Below are 12,979 nucleotides of genomic sequence, written 5' to 3'. Positions count from 1 at the left end.
AAATCACATAAATTGCAGCCCTAAATTAAACCTAAAGACATAGTTACAGAAAGATTCAACAAGTTTAGGGCAAAAATTCGGACCAATTTCACCCCTAATTTCAACCTAAATCACATAAATTGCAGCCCTAAATTAAACCTAAGAGTAAACTGCTAAAATCATCCCTGAGGTTTGACTCAAATTGCTAGATCAGTCCAAAATCAACTTTTTTTGCTAAAACAGTCCCTGAGCCTAGTTTCTGTTGCTATTTCAGTCCAATAAATTAACACCGTTAGAACCTCCGTTAATGAATGGGTAAAACTGCTAAATTCGTCCCTGAGGTTTGATTCAAGTTGCTAGATCAGTCCAAAATCAGTTTTTTTGAACTTGTTAATTATAAACTTATTTAGGTATATAATTTTTCTAGACTTGCGTTAATTTTTTGAATTTGTTAATTATAAACTTATGTAGATTATAAACTTATTTAGGTATATAATTTTTCTAGACTTGCATTAATTTTTTGAATTTGTTAATTATAAACTTATGTAGATTATAAACTTATTTAGGTATATAAATCATTAATATCACAAGATTATAAACTTATTTAAGGCGGGTCCAGTTATATTTATGTTCGTTAAATAAATCATTAATATCACAAGAGAAAAAAATGGTAAATGACAGGTTCTTAATGCATCAATACTTATACCAAATGCATTATATATTTTCTTAATTGTCTTAAAATTTAAGATAAATTACAAGTCTACCCTAAATATATAATTTAAATTTGTGTTTAGTTATAAAAATATAAACAGAATGTAGCTCTTTTGGAGAGCGCAATTTTATTTGACCTGTCTTAAACACTGGTTTGACCCGAACCCGTTTTGACTCAAACCAAAATAATCCTTTTTATGAGACTTGTTCTGGCACGACATGTTGTCCGACCTCACCTGAATGATAAGTATTATTAAATAAGAAACCACTTAATTAAGTAGAAAAAATGAATAAAAGAACTTTATAATACAAATATTAAATTAAAATAATTGATAAATATTAAACATTAAATATTACGATTTAAATAAAAACAAATAAAAATTATGTTAATCTCTTAATATTTAAATTTACATATAATGTTTGTATTTTTCATAACTAAATATTGTTTAAATTAACTGTTGTCTTATTTAAATCCTTAAATAAATACTAAATATTTACATGGTAACAACAACAACAACAACATCAAAATAAAATCAGTATTTAAGGCTGGGCCGGTTAAATTACGCTCTTCAAAAAAGCTACATTTATATTTTTAAAACTAATTTTATTTAAATTAAATTAAGTATTATCTTATTTAAATACTTAAGTATATAATTAGTAAACATTTAATGATAATAATAATAATAATAATAATAATAATAATAATCAAAATAACTAACAAATAATTTTTCAAAATAACTAACAAGAGGATTTTTTCTCTTGTGATATTAATGATTTATATACCTAAATAAGTTTATAATCTAAATAAGTTTATAATTAACAAATTCAAAAAATTAATGCAAGTCTAGAAAAATTATATACCTAAATAAGTTTATAATCTAAATAAGTTTATAATTAACAAATTCAAAAAATTAATGCAAGTCTAGCAAAATTATATACCCAAATAAGTTTATAATTAACAAATTCAAAAAACTTGATTTTGGACTGATCTAGCAACTTGAATCAAACCTCAGGGACGAATTTAGCAGTTTTACCCATTAATTAACGGAGGTTCTAACGGTGTTAATTTATTGGACTGAAATAGCAACAGAAACTAGGCTCAGGGACTGTTTTAGCAAAAAAAAAGTTGATTTTGGACTGATCTAGCAATTTGAGTCAAACCACAGGGACGATTTTAGCAGTTTACTCTTAAACCTAAAGATAAAAAACACATACCTTTAACCTTATGAAGATTGAAGAAGTCGAACAAGAGTACAAGACCACAATAACGAGCAGTGTTTTGGCTTCTGTTCTCGAACAAGAAGCTGAAGTCGAACAATTCTGGAACCTGTGTTCCCCCCCTCCTCGTCTGCAGTTCTGGCTTGTGGCTTCTGTTCTTTTGTTCGATGTCCCAAAGTAAACGAATTTGGGGTTTTTTTTATAGAGTGGGCTTTTAAGTTGGGCTATATAATGATTTGATTTGGGTTATATAATATACATTCTAGTATCTAATACTAATAAAAAGGTCTACTTAATGCCACATGGCATTCTCATACTAATAAAAGATTTTACATAATGCCACATGGCATTATTCTCAACTTCAATTCACTATTATTATTATTATTATTATTATTATTATTATTATTATTATTATTATTATTATTATTATTATTATTAATTAATTAATACAAAACAAAGAAAAATTCCTTAACAACTTAATACTAATAAATGTTTTATTGTCTACTTAGATATTAATCATTTACTTTTGAATTGTCTAAATATATATAACTAGCCTAAGGACCCGTGTATTACACGGGTTGATTAAAGATAATATCGCTTCATCATCGTTGTTTACATAAAATGTTATGAATATATATACGTCTTGAAACGGATCATGTAAAAACTTTTTATTAACCATCAATATGCAAATATCACAATTCGTTGAAAATCTCTTTATACACCACATTAGTTGTTTTTCTGTAGGTTTTCCGTTGTTGTCAAGTATGACTATTTTGACTCCATTTCTTGTTTTCACCCTTGATAAGGCAACATATAATTGACCATGAGAGAAGACCAGTTGTTTGAGGTACAAACCAACTCTTGAAAGAGACTGACCTTGACTTTTGTTGATCGTCATTGCAAAACATACGACCAGTGGAAATTGCCTCATTTGAAAAGCAAAAGGAATCTTCTATTACACGGGTTGATTAAAAGATAATATCTCATCATCATAATCGTTTACATAAAATGTTATCAATAAATACACGTGTTGAAACGTATCAGGTCAAAACCTTTTATTAACCATCAATATGCACAAATCACAATTCGTTGAAAAACTCTTTATACACCACATTAGTTGTTTTATCTGTAGGTTTACCATTGTTATCAAGTATTAGTGATTAGACTTCATCTTGTGTTTTTACCCTTCATAAAGCAACATACAATTGACTATTAGAGAATACGGGTTGTTTCAATTATAAACCAACTCTAGAAAGTGACTGCCCTTGACTTTTGTTGGTTGTCATTGGCGAAACATACAACAGTGAAAATTGCCTCCTTTAAAAAGCAAAAGGAATCTTCTTAATAGAAGGGATTAGGGCAATTATTCTTTCTTTAACTACAATGTGTGGAAACGTATCGAAATTAACCCGAACACCAGCAAGTGATAGAAAGTCATTTAAAACCCACAATCCGAATCCACACATGTAAACACATGAAATAAAAAAAAAAACTTTGGATAAATACACCACTTAACATAGACCATTGATCAAAGCCATGCGATCTTCGGTAGAGGTCGCATTCCAATAAAAGCTTGCAAGTATCTAAGTTAAACACATGCTTTGCAAAAAGTAAAATAAAACATTTAAGTTATTGTGCCCTCTAAATTCACTGTTAGGTAAACTTTAAAGCTATACCTAAACATGAAACATATCAAATAGATAATCTTTACGCTACTGCTAAAGGTCTTCCAAACCCGTTGAAGGGAAAACAAAAATTGTTGAATGGTCAAACTAACCCATTTTGACCCGTACTGAAAAAATACTCATCAAATATGTAATGACTGTAGGTACTAGCTACATTATGGGCAGTCACCGGGTCATTCTAATAAGTATCAAATGAGATTCTTACGACATTATGCGCAGTCACCGGGTCATCCTAATAAGTATCAAAAGAGATTCTTTATAGAACTATAAAACATGTAAACTTTTTTTTTTCTAAATTTTGAATAATATAAAGTCACCTGTAAAAGAGCTAATGGAAACTATTTTCATAATTTAAAACATTACATATAAAAGAAACTATGACTCGTCGAGATCTTCGGACTTCTATTGAGCCGGTTCTCAGTCTAGGTATTGCTAGAGAATTATGTGGTCATCTTCGTGCATAACTCATACTAAATAGCCTAAGATCCCGCGAGTTTCGCGGATGGCTTAACACCAACTAAACACATAAAACATTCTAAACATAGCATAATAATAGCATTACTGGAACACCAACTTCAAACGTTAACTTATGATTTGGTAAATCTAATATTTTGAGACCGTTGAGCACATCCGAATAGTACATCTCGCTCATCTCTTTTGCATATTAACTGTTTGTCGACTAAAGCATTCATGATCTTTTCATGCCTTTTGGTCATATATAACACGCTAATACTTTTTCAAATGAAAAGATAAAAATATTTGCAGACTGACTCGACCCAACTACTTTTGACTCACGCTAATAGTTACATGTTTATGTTTTGACCCATTACCTGACCCATTAATATTACCACTATATATAAGATGTTCAGAACAGAACAGCACGTATTCAATAATTTGAATTTTTTTATTTGACGATACTGATACAAAGGTTCTATATACAAAGTTTGATATTACAATTAAGTACCATATAAATATATACACTAAAAGCGAATTATAACCAATAGTCTAACAAATCGAAATATACAAAACCTTCATGAAGGTAAAGAACATTTTGAAACATATATAATACTCACACATACCGTCATGAAAAAATTACAAACATCCTTAAAAAACAAAACAAACAATCGTACCAGAAATACATGCATGTGTTACCATCATATGGCCCGTAAAACACAAAATCGCCTTATTATATGCCGCCCCGTATGAGGGCTGGTGTTCAATTATCACACTAGTGGCTCTATGTTAATATTGAAATAGCCATAAAAGTGATAAATAAAAAAAAATAAACAAAAACTTAAAAACTCAAATATCACCATTTTCTTGACTGTATTTTCTATGCTAAAATTCAAGTACATGTTACAAAGTGAACTAATGAAAAAAAAATGGCTAAAACCAGAGCTAAATAATAGAAAAATGTTTTGATTTAAAATAATTTGCATTTCATACCCATACTTGCTAAAATTCATTTATAGTCAACAGTCATATTTCGGCACGAAAAAGTGAATCAAACAACTCTCTGGTGAAGTCTTTTGAATCTTTATTCATCCCTACCATATTAAAAAAAATATATACAAAACCCGTTAAAGAATCAAACCAAAGATTAATAAAAAAAGCTCAAAATTGCCCAATGAAAATGTATTACCAATGCTTTCACCAAAAAGTAACCATGAAAGTAAGGCTTTGGTGTCGTTGTTGAGGTCATCAAACCGTTCTTGAGGGCGGCCGAGGTCGCCCCGCCGTACTTCTTGCTGGTCCAAGGGAAAAAAAAGCCAACCATACAAAGAAAGATATACATTATATACATTGGCTGGGCAAGAAATATTTTTGCAAGGCAACTTAAAAAATAAATTCTATATATATGAAACATAAAAAATGATTTTTAGCGTAACCCTATTATTAGTAAGAAAATAGGAAGTCAAGAAGACGAAACCAACACAACACAAAGAGTAATTAACCAAAAACTCGAAAACATTAAGTGAAAAACGCCATGACTATGAATGACTAATTAGAGTTGACCAAAATGTTAAAATGAGGATCCAAAACAGCAAATAACAATCTAAAAATTTATTAGAAATTGGGATGAGATGATGATAAGGCTCCGTCAATGAGAGAGCACACATAACATGGTAACACAGTACCCGATTACCAAGTGATAGCAATGACTATAGCATGACCATCTCGGTCGCACCATAAAGACATGCTAAAGGCTCATTGTTATCTTAGTGTACAAAGATGTGTCATCATTGCCTTCAGGAAACCCACCAATTGGAACAAATTATAAGAAAACATGACTGTTACTCTCAAAAACGAAATGCTAACAATGACCACCTAGATAAAATAAAACTGCACCCATGAGGTGTAAATGTAAAAGGCACGTGACAAACAACTAAAAAAAACTTTCCAAAGAGGATGTACCACATGCAATGAGGATGATACCTTCTAATCGAACCGTTTCGACCAGTACCGTTTCGAATCGAACCGTTTCGACGCAAACCGTTTCGAATCGAACCACTTCGATCCGAACCGTTTCGACCCGTAGTGGTTGTGGGTGCCGGAGTGATGGATTCCAACTCATTTGACAACCAAACACAACAAAAAATGGAATTGAGATTCCAATTCCAACAATTTCCAATTACAATTGGAATGTTTAAATTCCAAATCCAATTCCTTCAAATTCTAATTCCTATAAAAGTTCCAATTCCAATTCCAAATCATTCCGTGAACCAAACGCCCCCTAAGTTTACTAAGATGATGCCACTTTATTTGAGTTACATAGATGTAGTGTAATCGGAAGATATAACTTTATAAATTAATCTCAAACAAACATCTTTACTAAATGTTTACAAAGGCATCACTTAATAATATCATTTCAAAACCACTCGATTTACAGTCCGCCAAAAAAAGCAACCAGTCCATCATCTAAACTTCCAGATGAAAACAAACCAGCATACTCCATCATAACAAACAACCCACACAAACAAAACTACGAAAAGGGTATCATAGATCAGGCATACTTAATATCAGCTCCACTTTTAACCATCTATCTTGTGACATTCTAAGCAACCCACAAATCAGAAGCAGCAGTAGACGAACTAACAGTAGCGAACCGATCATTAGAGACCCCAACCATGACATCTATTCCAGAATCCAGACCCTATAAGTGCTATAAGTGCCATGAGATACTCATGATCTGCATCAATCGATTTCAATGTTACATTAACGATTAAATCCTAAAGAGACCGAAAAAAGTTTTATAGCACAATTCAAAACACTTGACACTGTATGACTTGTAAACACCACAAACGACCCCATATTGTAACAAAAACTATGCCAAAACTACATTTATAACACAACCTACGTTGAACATTACCTGAGTTAGACTGATGCTACGCTTATGCGGCAACGACTGTGCCAGTGCATATTTCGCCCCATGAGCAGCTATCTTTGGCAAATTAGCCCGAGGTCGTTTCCCATGTATGTGTATAAGTAATTCCCCTCATTATCATGCAGCGTTAAGCACTTGTTGCACTTGTAGCTGCAAGAAATGCATCACAATCATATACAGTAATCATAAGTCTTTAACATTTAATCCAAATATCGACTCATATGTACAAAGTATTACTTATTAAGAATGAAACCCTAAGGTTTACCTTCCTAGACGCTTGTACGTTAAGCCATATAAAACCACATGTAGCTGAGCTCCTTATGCACCGTGTGGAGAAATCATAGGCAACCACCAGTTCAACCAATCAAAGGGCACCACCACCACAATTACTATTAGGATTACAGGTATAACTTTTACTAACGTTAATAATAACTTCATTAATTATAGCGAAATTGGATTGGTAGAAAAAACGTACCTTTCTAGAGCGTACACGATCGACCCCCATCCTCAGCTGTCGAGTTACTTCAGTTCTTTCATCCCTAATGTGGAAAGGTCTCCTCCAGCCAGATGTCTTAAAACAAAAACAAAACTCCAAATTATTATTATTATTGAATTTTTGTAAATAGTGTAATAATAGTAATTACTTAATGAATATAATATAATGAACTTGTTTATTATATATCATACTGGATTTACTGATTTATTAACAACTTATATAACTTCATTAATCCATAACAAAACTTGTTTAAAAGAGTAAAAAGAAAAATGACAAAAAATAAAAACTTTGTTTAAAAGAGTAAACCACTATTTTAGTGGTTCAAAAGTCTGTTTGACCAAAGTCAAACCACTATTTTAACCCAACAGTGGTTTTAAATATCTGTTTTCTCTACAAAACACTGTTTTAACCCAACAGTGGTTTCAAACCACCGTTTTAACCCAACAGTGGTTTCAAAACACTGTTTTAACCCAACAGTGGTTTCAAACACTGTTTTAACCCAAAAGTGGTTTCAAAACACTATTTTAACCCAAAACAGTGTTTTCACTTTTTCTCCAAAAAACACTGTTTTAACCCAACAGTGGTTTCAAACATTTGTTTCCATCCATCTGTTGACCAAAGTCAACAGACGTATCAACCATTGTTTTATTTTTAACATCTGTCAACAGATGTATCAACCACTGGACCTTGTGTCATAAGAGAAAATGTTCTATATTGTATGGTCGTAAATTCTGATTCTTGTTTGATGCTACTTCTTGTGCGGTGTGTCCGCAATAAGGAACCTTGATGAGAGTTCACTTAACTGAATATCTAGAACCCTAAGAAATCAAAAGTAACAGTTTAGTCTTTGTGTGTCTGTGTTATCAGGATAGAGTTGACTTGTTGATTTTGAAAAAGGCTGACCTGTGAATCCCCGCAGAATATAAACTGGCCCATATGGTCATAATTGAGGGCATAAACCTCACCGTCAACAACTATCTTACTTATTAATATTCCTGTACTAAAATTGAATACCTAAGATAGGAAATACATGATCAGACTATTATTTTAAAATATTATTACTATCATTTACTTCCTTAATTAGTTAATTAGTTTTATAGTCTAATTACAACTTAAACTAACTTGGAACACACGTTACTTAGCCTATATTGTTACTATTATTTTATTCTTTCAAATTCAATCTACCCACAAAAATAAAGGTAGGATAAGATTTGCATTATTACCCATACTTCTCTGTTTGCATTATTACCCATACTTCTCTGTTTGCATTTCCAAGTGTAAGAAAACTATTATTCACTTGCAATTAGTTACATAGATTAAGATTAGTGTATGCCCAAAATATCTTTCTTTATCAACTATAATCCTAAAATGAAATCCATTAGCACTCTTCACATAATTTTTGAAGTGTATTTTGTACTAAAAACCAATGGTATGTACGCTAAAAAATGGTATTTATGTAATTTTCCCTATAACATAACTATATAAGATATATGCAATGTTGATTTGCACTAACCGTATGAAATCGAATACAAAGCTGGGAGGTAAATCCATATATAACTCGTATGCAAAGACCATTTGGAATATCCCATGCCCTCACAGTTTTATCCAGTGAAGATGACGCAAGGTATTGGTTGTTTAGTGAGAAGTCAAAATCTGAAGAAAAAAAAAATAAAACAGAAGTATAAAGAAATCAATATATTATCAAGTGTCCTTGTTAGGTTAATGTATAATATTTTAACATAAATGTGTATTCACCCTTAAAGATCATGCATTCATATTAAATATTATAGAAGACAGTAACTTCTACAGGTTACATTTTTAACCCATTTACCCATTTCTTGAGAATTGTTGATTCAGATAAGTTTTGCTAAAGATTCAAACGGGTCAAATGGATCACAAGGCCCTACCTCAAATCGTTTTATTGCAAAAAAATATATATCACTACTGAAACAATATAAGAATTGTAATCCTATTTAACACTAACCATATAAGCAAATTTCAACAACAGTGTTCCATGTTTGTACAACTATAACTATTACCGGTGAATGTGAGCAAAAAATATAGCAAATACCTGCCCGTGAACATTTGCTGCCAACCCGGTTATCAAAGGCTCGGTTTATGGTGATGTCAGCAAGGTACTCCATTTGTAAAGGAAATGTAAATCCATCTCCACTTGAATAAATGTCCTCAGGAAGAACAGTAATTATCGTACAACCCTCTCAAAACAAAAAATAAGTTAAAACATTCAAATCAACATGCTTATATGTCTCAGAATGAAGATCAAATGGTGTCTTACAAACTGTGTGGTTAATGTATGGTAGTAATGCATCAAATTTAGAATGTCTTTTGTAGAACCATTAGCAGCCACTTCCAGAAGAGAAATATCATCAATTATAACTGTAATATTCTTGTTTGATGAATTAACTTCCACAGCTTTCTAGATGTTCCCGTATAAAGCAATTAATCCACCTTCAACTCCGTCATCTATCATCCAAAGGTGAAATCAAATGCTAGATCAACTTTAGAAAGAAAAAAATGTCATAAATATCTAACCGAATCTGGATACACAACCGATTCGGCCATATCTTGTAATCGTAAAATCAATCAATCGACCACAACATCAAATAAAGAACTCAAATAAAGAATCAAACAACATTAAACATTACTTGTTCCAATATGTACGGCTGAAAACAATCACATCAACAATCACATCCCCTCCTAACCGCATAGTGATTGTTTTGAATCCATTGCCATCTCAAAAATTATAAATGTCTTTCAATGGGCCAGATCGGTATGGATACATGTATAGGGAAACATAGTTCCTCCATGATCCATGTCTTCAACCTGTCATAAGCACACAACAAAGGTTGTAATTTTTTAAATATACAAAAAAAATTAAGCTTAAATGATGAAAATCACTTTACCAGCATAAAAGAACAATATTACGATAAGCTTGTTTTTAGGTAAAAATAATAATGTATGTTCGAGATTTTAACCAAAACAAAGACCTCTACTGATACAAATTTCAATACAGTTCAATACAATTTCAAATTTCACCCAACTCTATTAACATGAGTTTGTATAAAAAGCCCTAAATCATACTAAAAACATGTGGAAACGGTAAATCATACTAAGAAAATTATAAGTTTTAAGCAAGACTTGTTACCTTCGACAGGGGAATTCCACTTGGTAAATCAAATTTTAATCAAATCTCGTAAAGATATTGTTGCATCATCAGTTTTGTTTTTAAATCTCTTTTGCTAATGGCACGAATACCACACCCACCTATAACCCATCTACTACCATATCCGTGCAGCCAACCACCGCCTCCACTCATCTTCACCGCTGCGAAACCACCACAACCAACATCGTTGCACCACTCCCCCTTGCACCCATAATCGACCATCAACACCCCCTTCTAACCCTAACCGACTGCTGCTCCCAATCAGTTTCACCAAATCAACCCGAATTGACATGTTTTTAACATCAATTTAGCAAGAAAAAAACCCAAATCGTTACATCAAACAAACACTCGATGATCGAGTTAAACTGATCAGATTCGAAAGCCCTAATTGTTCCGATACACAAAAAATCTGGAATATTTGTTTACAAACATAAAATCAAAGCAAAAGTAGGGTAAAACACGATAAAAGCAAGCATGAAAAATGTTAGTTACCAGTAGAAGATCAGAACGATTGAGAGAGTGATGAATGATAGGGTTCGCTACGTGAAAGATATAAGGAGATCTGTAGAGGTTGTTATTGCCGCTCTCCGTGAGGACAGGAATCGCCGATTAGGGTTTCGCAGGAGAGGATTCGCCGTTTGAATGATTTTGAGAGGATGAGAGAGAGGGTTATGACCAAGCGTATGTGAAAAGCCAAAAACGTATGGAAGATTTTAGGGTTTTCTCAATGGAATCGTTGAAGGGAAGCATCCATCTGATTTTTAGGGTTTGAATCGTATGACCGAAGGAAGAGGAAATAAGATGCATTGTGTGAGAGAATAGAAAAAGAGCGGAGAATAAAGGAAAAGGGGGTTTGGCGCTCATCAACAATTATCTAGCCTAAGAGGGTGTCCACATCACCCAATTGATTGGCTAAGAATAGTCCATGTGGTCTAAGAGAATTCATTTAGTATAATAGATAGATTAGTTATTAGTAACAGTTCTACTTAATGTTAATGTGACAACACCTTCTTATTCTTTAAAATGATTTTTTTTACTATATGTTTAAAACATCTATCAAATAAATTATTATTTTATATTATAATAATAAAAATGGTAAAGAATAGGTTAATCTGATACTTGAAAACTGGTTTACTTTCATGCGTTAAAAACACTTTTAATGTTATTAGACTCGTGTAATACACGGGTTTAAGGATAGAATATATTCACAATAATTTTGATGCAAATCTATACTCGCCAGATGTCCTAAATGGAGTTATATTGATCAAAAGAATAGTTTATGTCTGGAACTCTACTACAGATCCTATCACCGGGTGATCAGGTTATTGAGGCACTTATATTATCCGGAGGTAATACTGGCACTTGAATGTTTATTCCTAGATTTCGTTTAATACTGCCAAACAGAAGGCTTACGTTTAAATTGAAAAGAAGACAGTTTCCTCTCGCCCTATGTTTTGCCATGACGATAAATAAAAATACAAGACAATTTCTATGTAAAGTTGGTTTGTTTTTAAAAGAATTGGTTTTTACGCATGACCAACTCTTCCGTCATCTATGGTAAAAAAAATCATTTATATAAATTTATGAAGACACCATAAAATTAAATAACTTATAATTTTATATCTTTAAACCCGTGTAGTACACGGGTCTAATAATCTAGTTCTACCAAATATAATGATTTGGGCTATAATAATTGGACTAATTAAATATTTTATTTGGGCTATATAAATAAAAAAATTAAAACCGGGGGGTCTAAAACGTATATACCTAATTTTTTTTTAAAAACCGGGGGTCGAAAACGTATATACCTACAAAATTCTATACGAAACGTACATATATAACACTATTGACCGAAAAGTTCGGGGGGTGGGCGCCCCTCCCCGCCCCTTAAATCCTTCGCCCCTGATTGGGTGTTAGCCAATTACTCTTCTTAACTTCCGATTATCTACTAATCTGGTACCAATTCCTTTTAGTGGCATTTTCGTAATTATTAGTAATTATCAGAATTACTCTACAAATGATCCTGTAAAGTAATTTTGATCTTTGTAGAGTAATTTTGTAAAATGTTCGTGTGTAGAGTAATTTTAACCACCTACAAGCAAATAATCACGAAAATGTCACCGCGTTTTTTTGCCTTTTTCATGCTATTCGTACGTTTTGTATGTTAAAATTATTTGTACGGGAACTTTACGATTTGGGTTTCGATTTGCTTTTTTCATCAATTTTGACTTAAACCAGGTTTACAAAAGTTGACCAGACCAATTTGGTTTACGATCTGAGACAATTTAGCAAACAAACAAACCCAAACCCGAAATGTACAC

General features: G+C 32.1%; 1 protein-coding gene across 13 annotated transcripts; it reads right to left on the bottom strand.

Moving 5' to 3' along the window:
- Window positions 1-6,372: 6,372 nt before the first annotated feature.
- LOC110908760 (nuclear distribution protein PAC1-like) lies at window positions 6,373-11,504 on the bottom strand. Of its 13 annotated transcripts, none has more exons than XM_022153737.2 (11): window positions 11,151-11,504; window positions 10,141-10,318; window positions 9,771-9,958; window positions 9,546-9,690; window positions 8,988-9,127; window positions 8,378-8,488; window positions 8,278-8,292; window positions 7,454-7,549; window positions 7,244-7,367; window positions 6,964-7,128; window positions 6,373-6,783 (listed from the first exon to the last, which is right to left on the bottom strand). In XM_022153737.2, the coding sequence occupies exons 3-9, from the start codon at window positions 9,801-9,803 to the stop codon at window positions 7,365-7,367; spliced, it is 543 nt and encodes a 180-aa protein (XP_022009429.1). In that variant the 5' UTR covers window positions 9,804-9,958; window positions 10,141-10,318; window positions 11,151-11,504; the 3' UTR covers window positions 6,373-6,783; window positions 6,964-7,128; window positions 7,244-7,364. The 13 variants fall into 13 exon arrangements, 4 of the variants coding, with proteins under 4 accessions (XP_022009429.1, XP_022009427.1, XP_022009426.1 ...); XM_022153735.2 differs by lacking the exon at window positions 11,151-11,504 and adding an exon at window positions 10,641-11,144 and having other exon boundaries at window positions 9,771-9,993; XM_022153734.2 differs by lacking the exon at window positions 11,151-11,504 and adding an exon at window positions 10,641-11,144.
- Between the last annotated feature and the right edge of the window lie 1,475 nt (window positions 11,505-12,979).

Source organism: Helianthus annuus, chromosome 14 (assembly GCF_002127325.2).
Source record: "Helianthus annuus cultivar XRQ/B chromosome 14, HanXRQr2.0-SUNRISE, whole genome shotgun sequence".
In the NCBI taxonomy this organism is placed as follows: domain Eukaryota; kingdom Viridiplantae; phylum Streptophyta; class Magnoliopsida; order Asterales; family Asteraceae; genus Helianthus; species Helianthus annuus.
This window is presented reverse-complemented; position numbering and strand designations above follow the sequence as displayed.

Coding starts and splice junctions, on each gene's coding strand:
- LOC110908760 (XM_022153737.2), bottom strand. CDS start 9,803: ATGCATTACTACCATACATTAACCACACAGTTT. Junction 9,691..9,770: donor ATACATTAACCACACAGTTT/GTAAGACACCAT, acceptor TTGTTTTGAGAG/GGTTGTACGATAATTACTGT. Junction 9,128..9,545: donor CAGCAAATGTTCACGGGCAG/GTATTTGCTATA, acceptor TTTTTTCTTCAG/ATTTTGACTTCTCACTAAAC.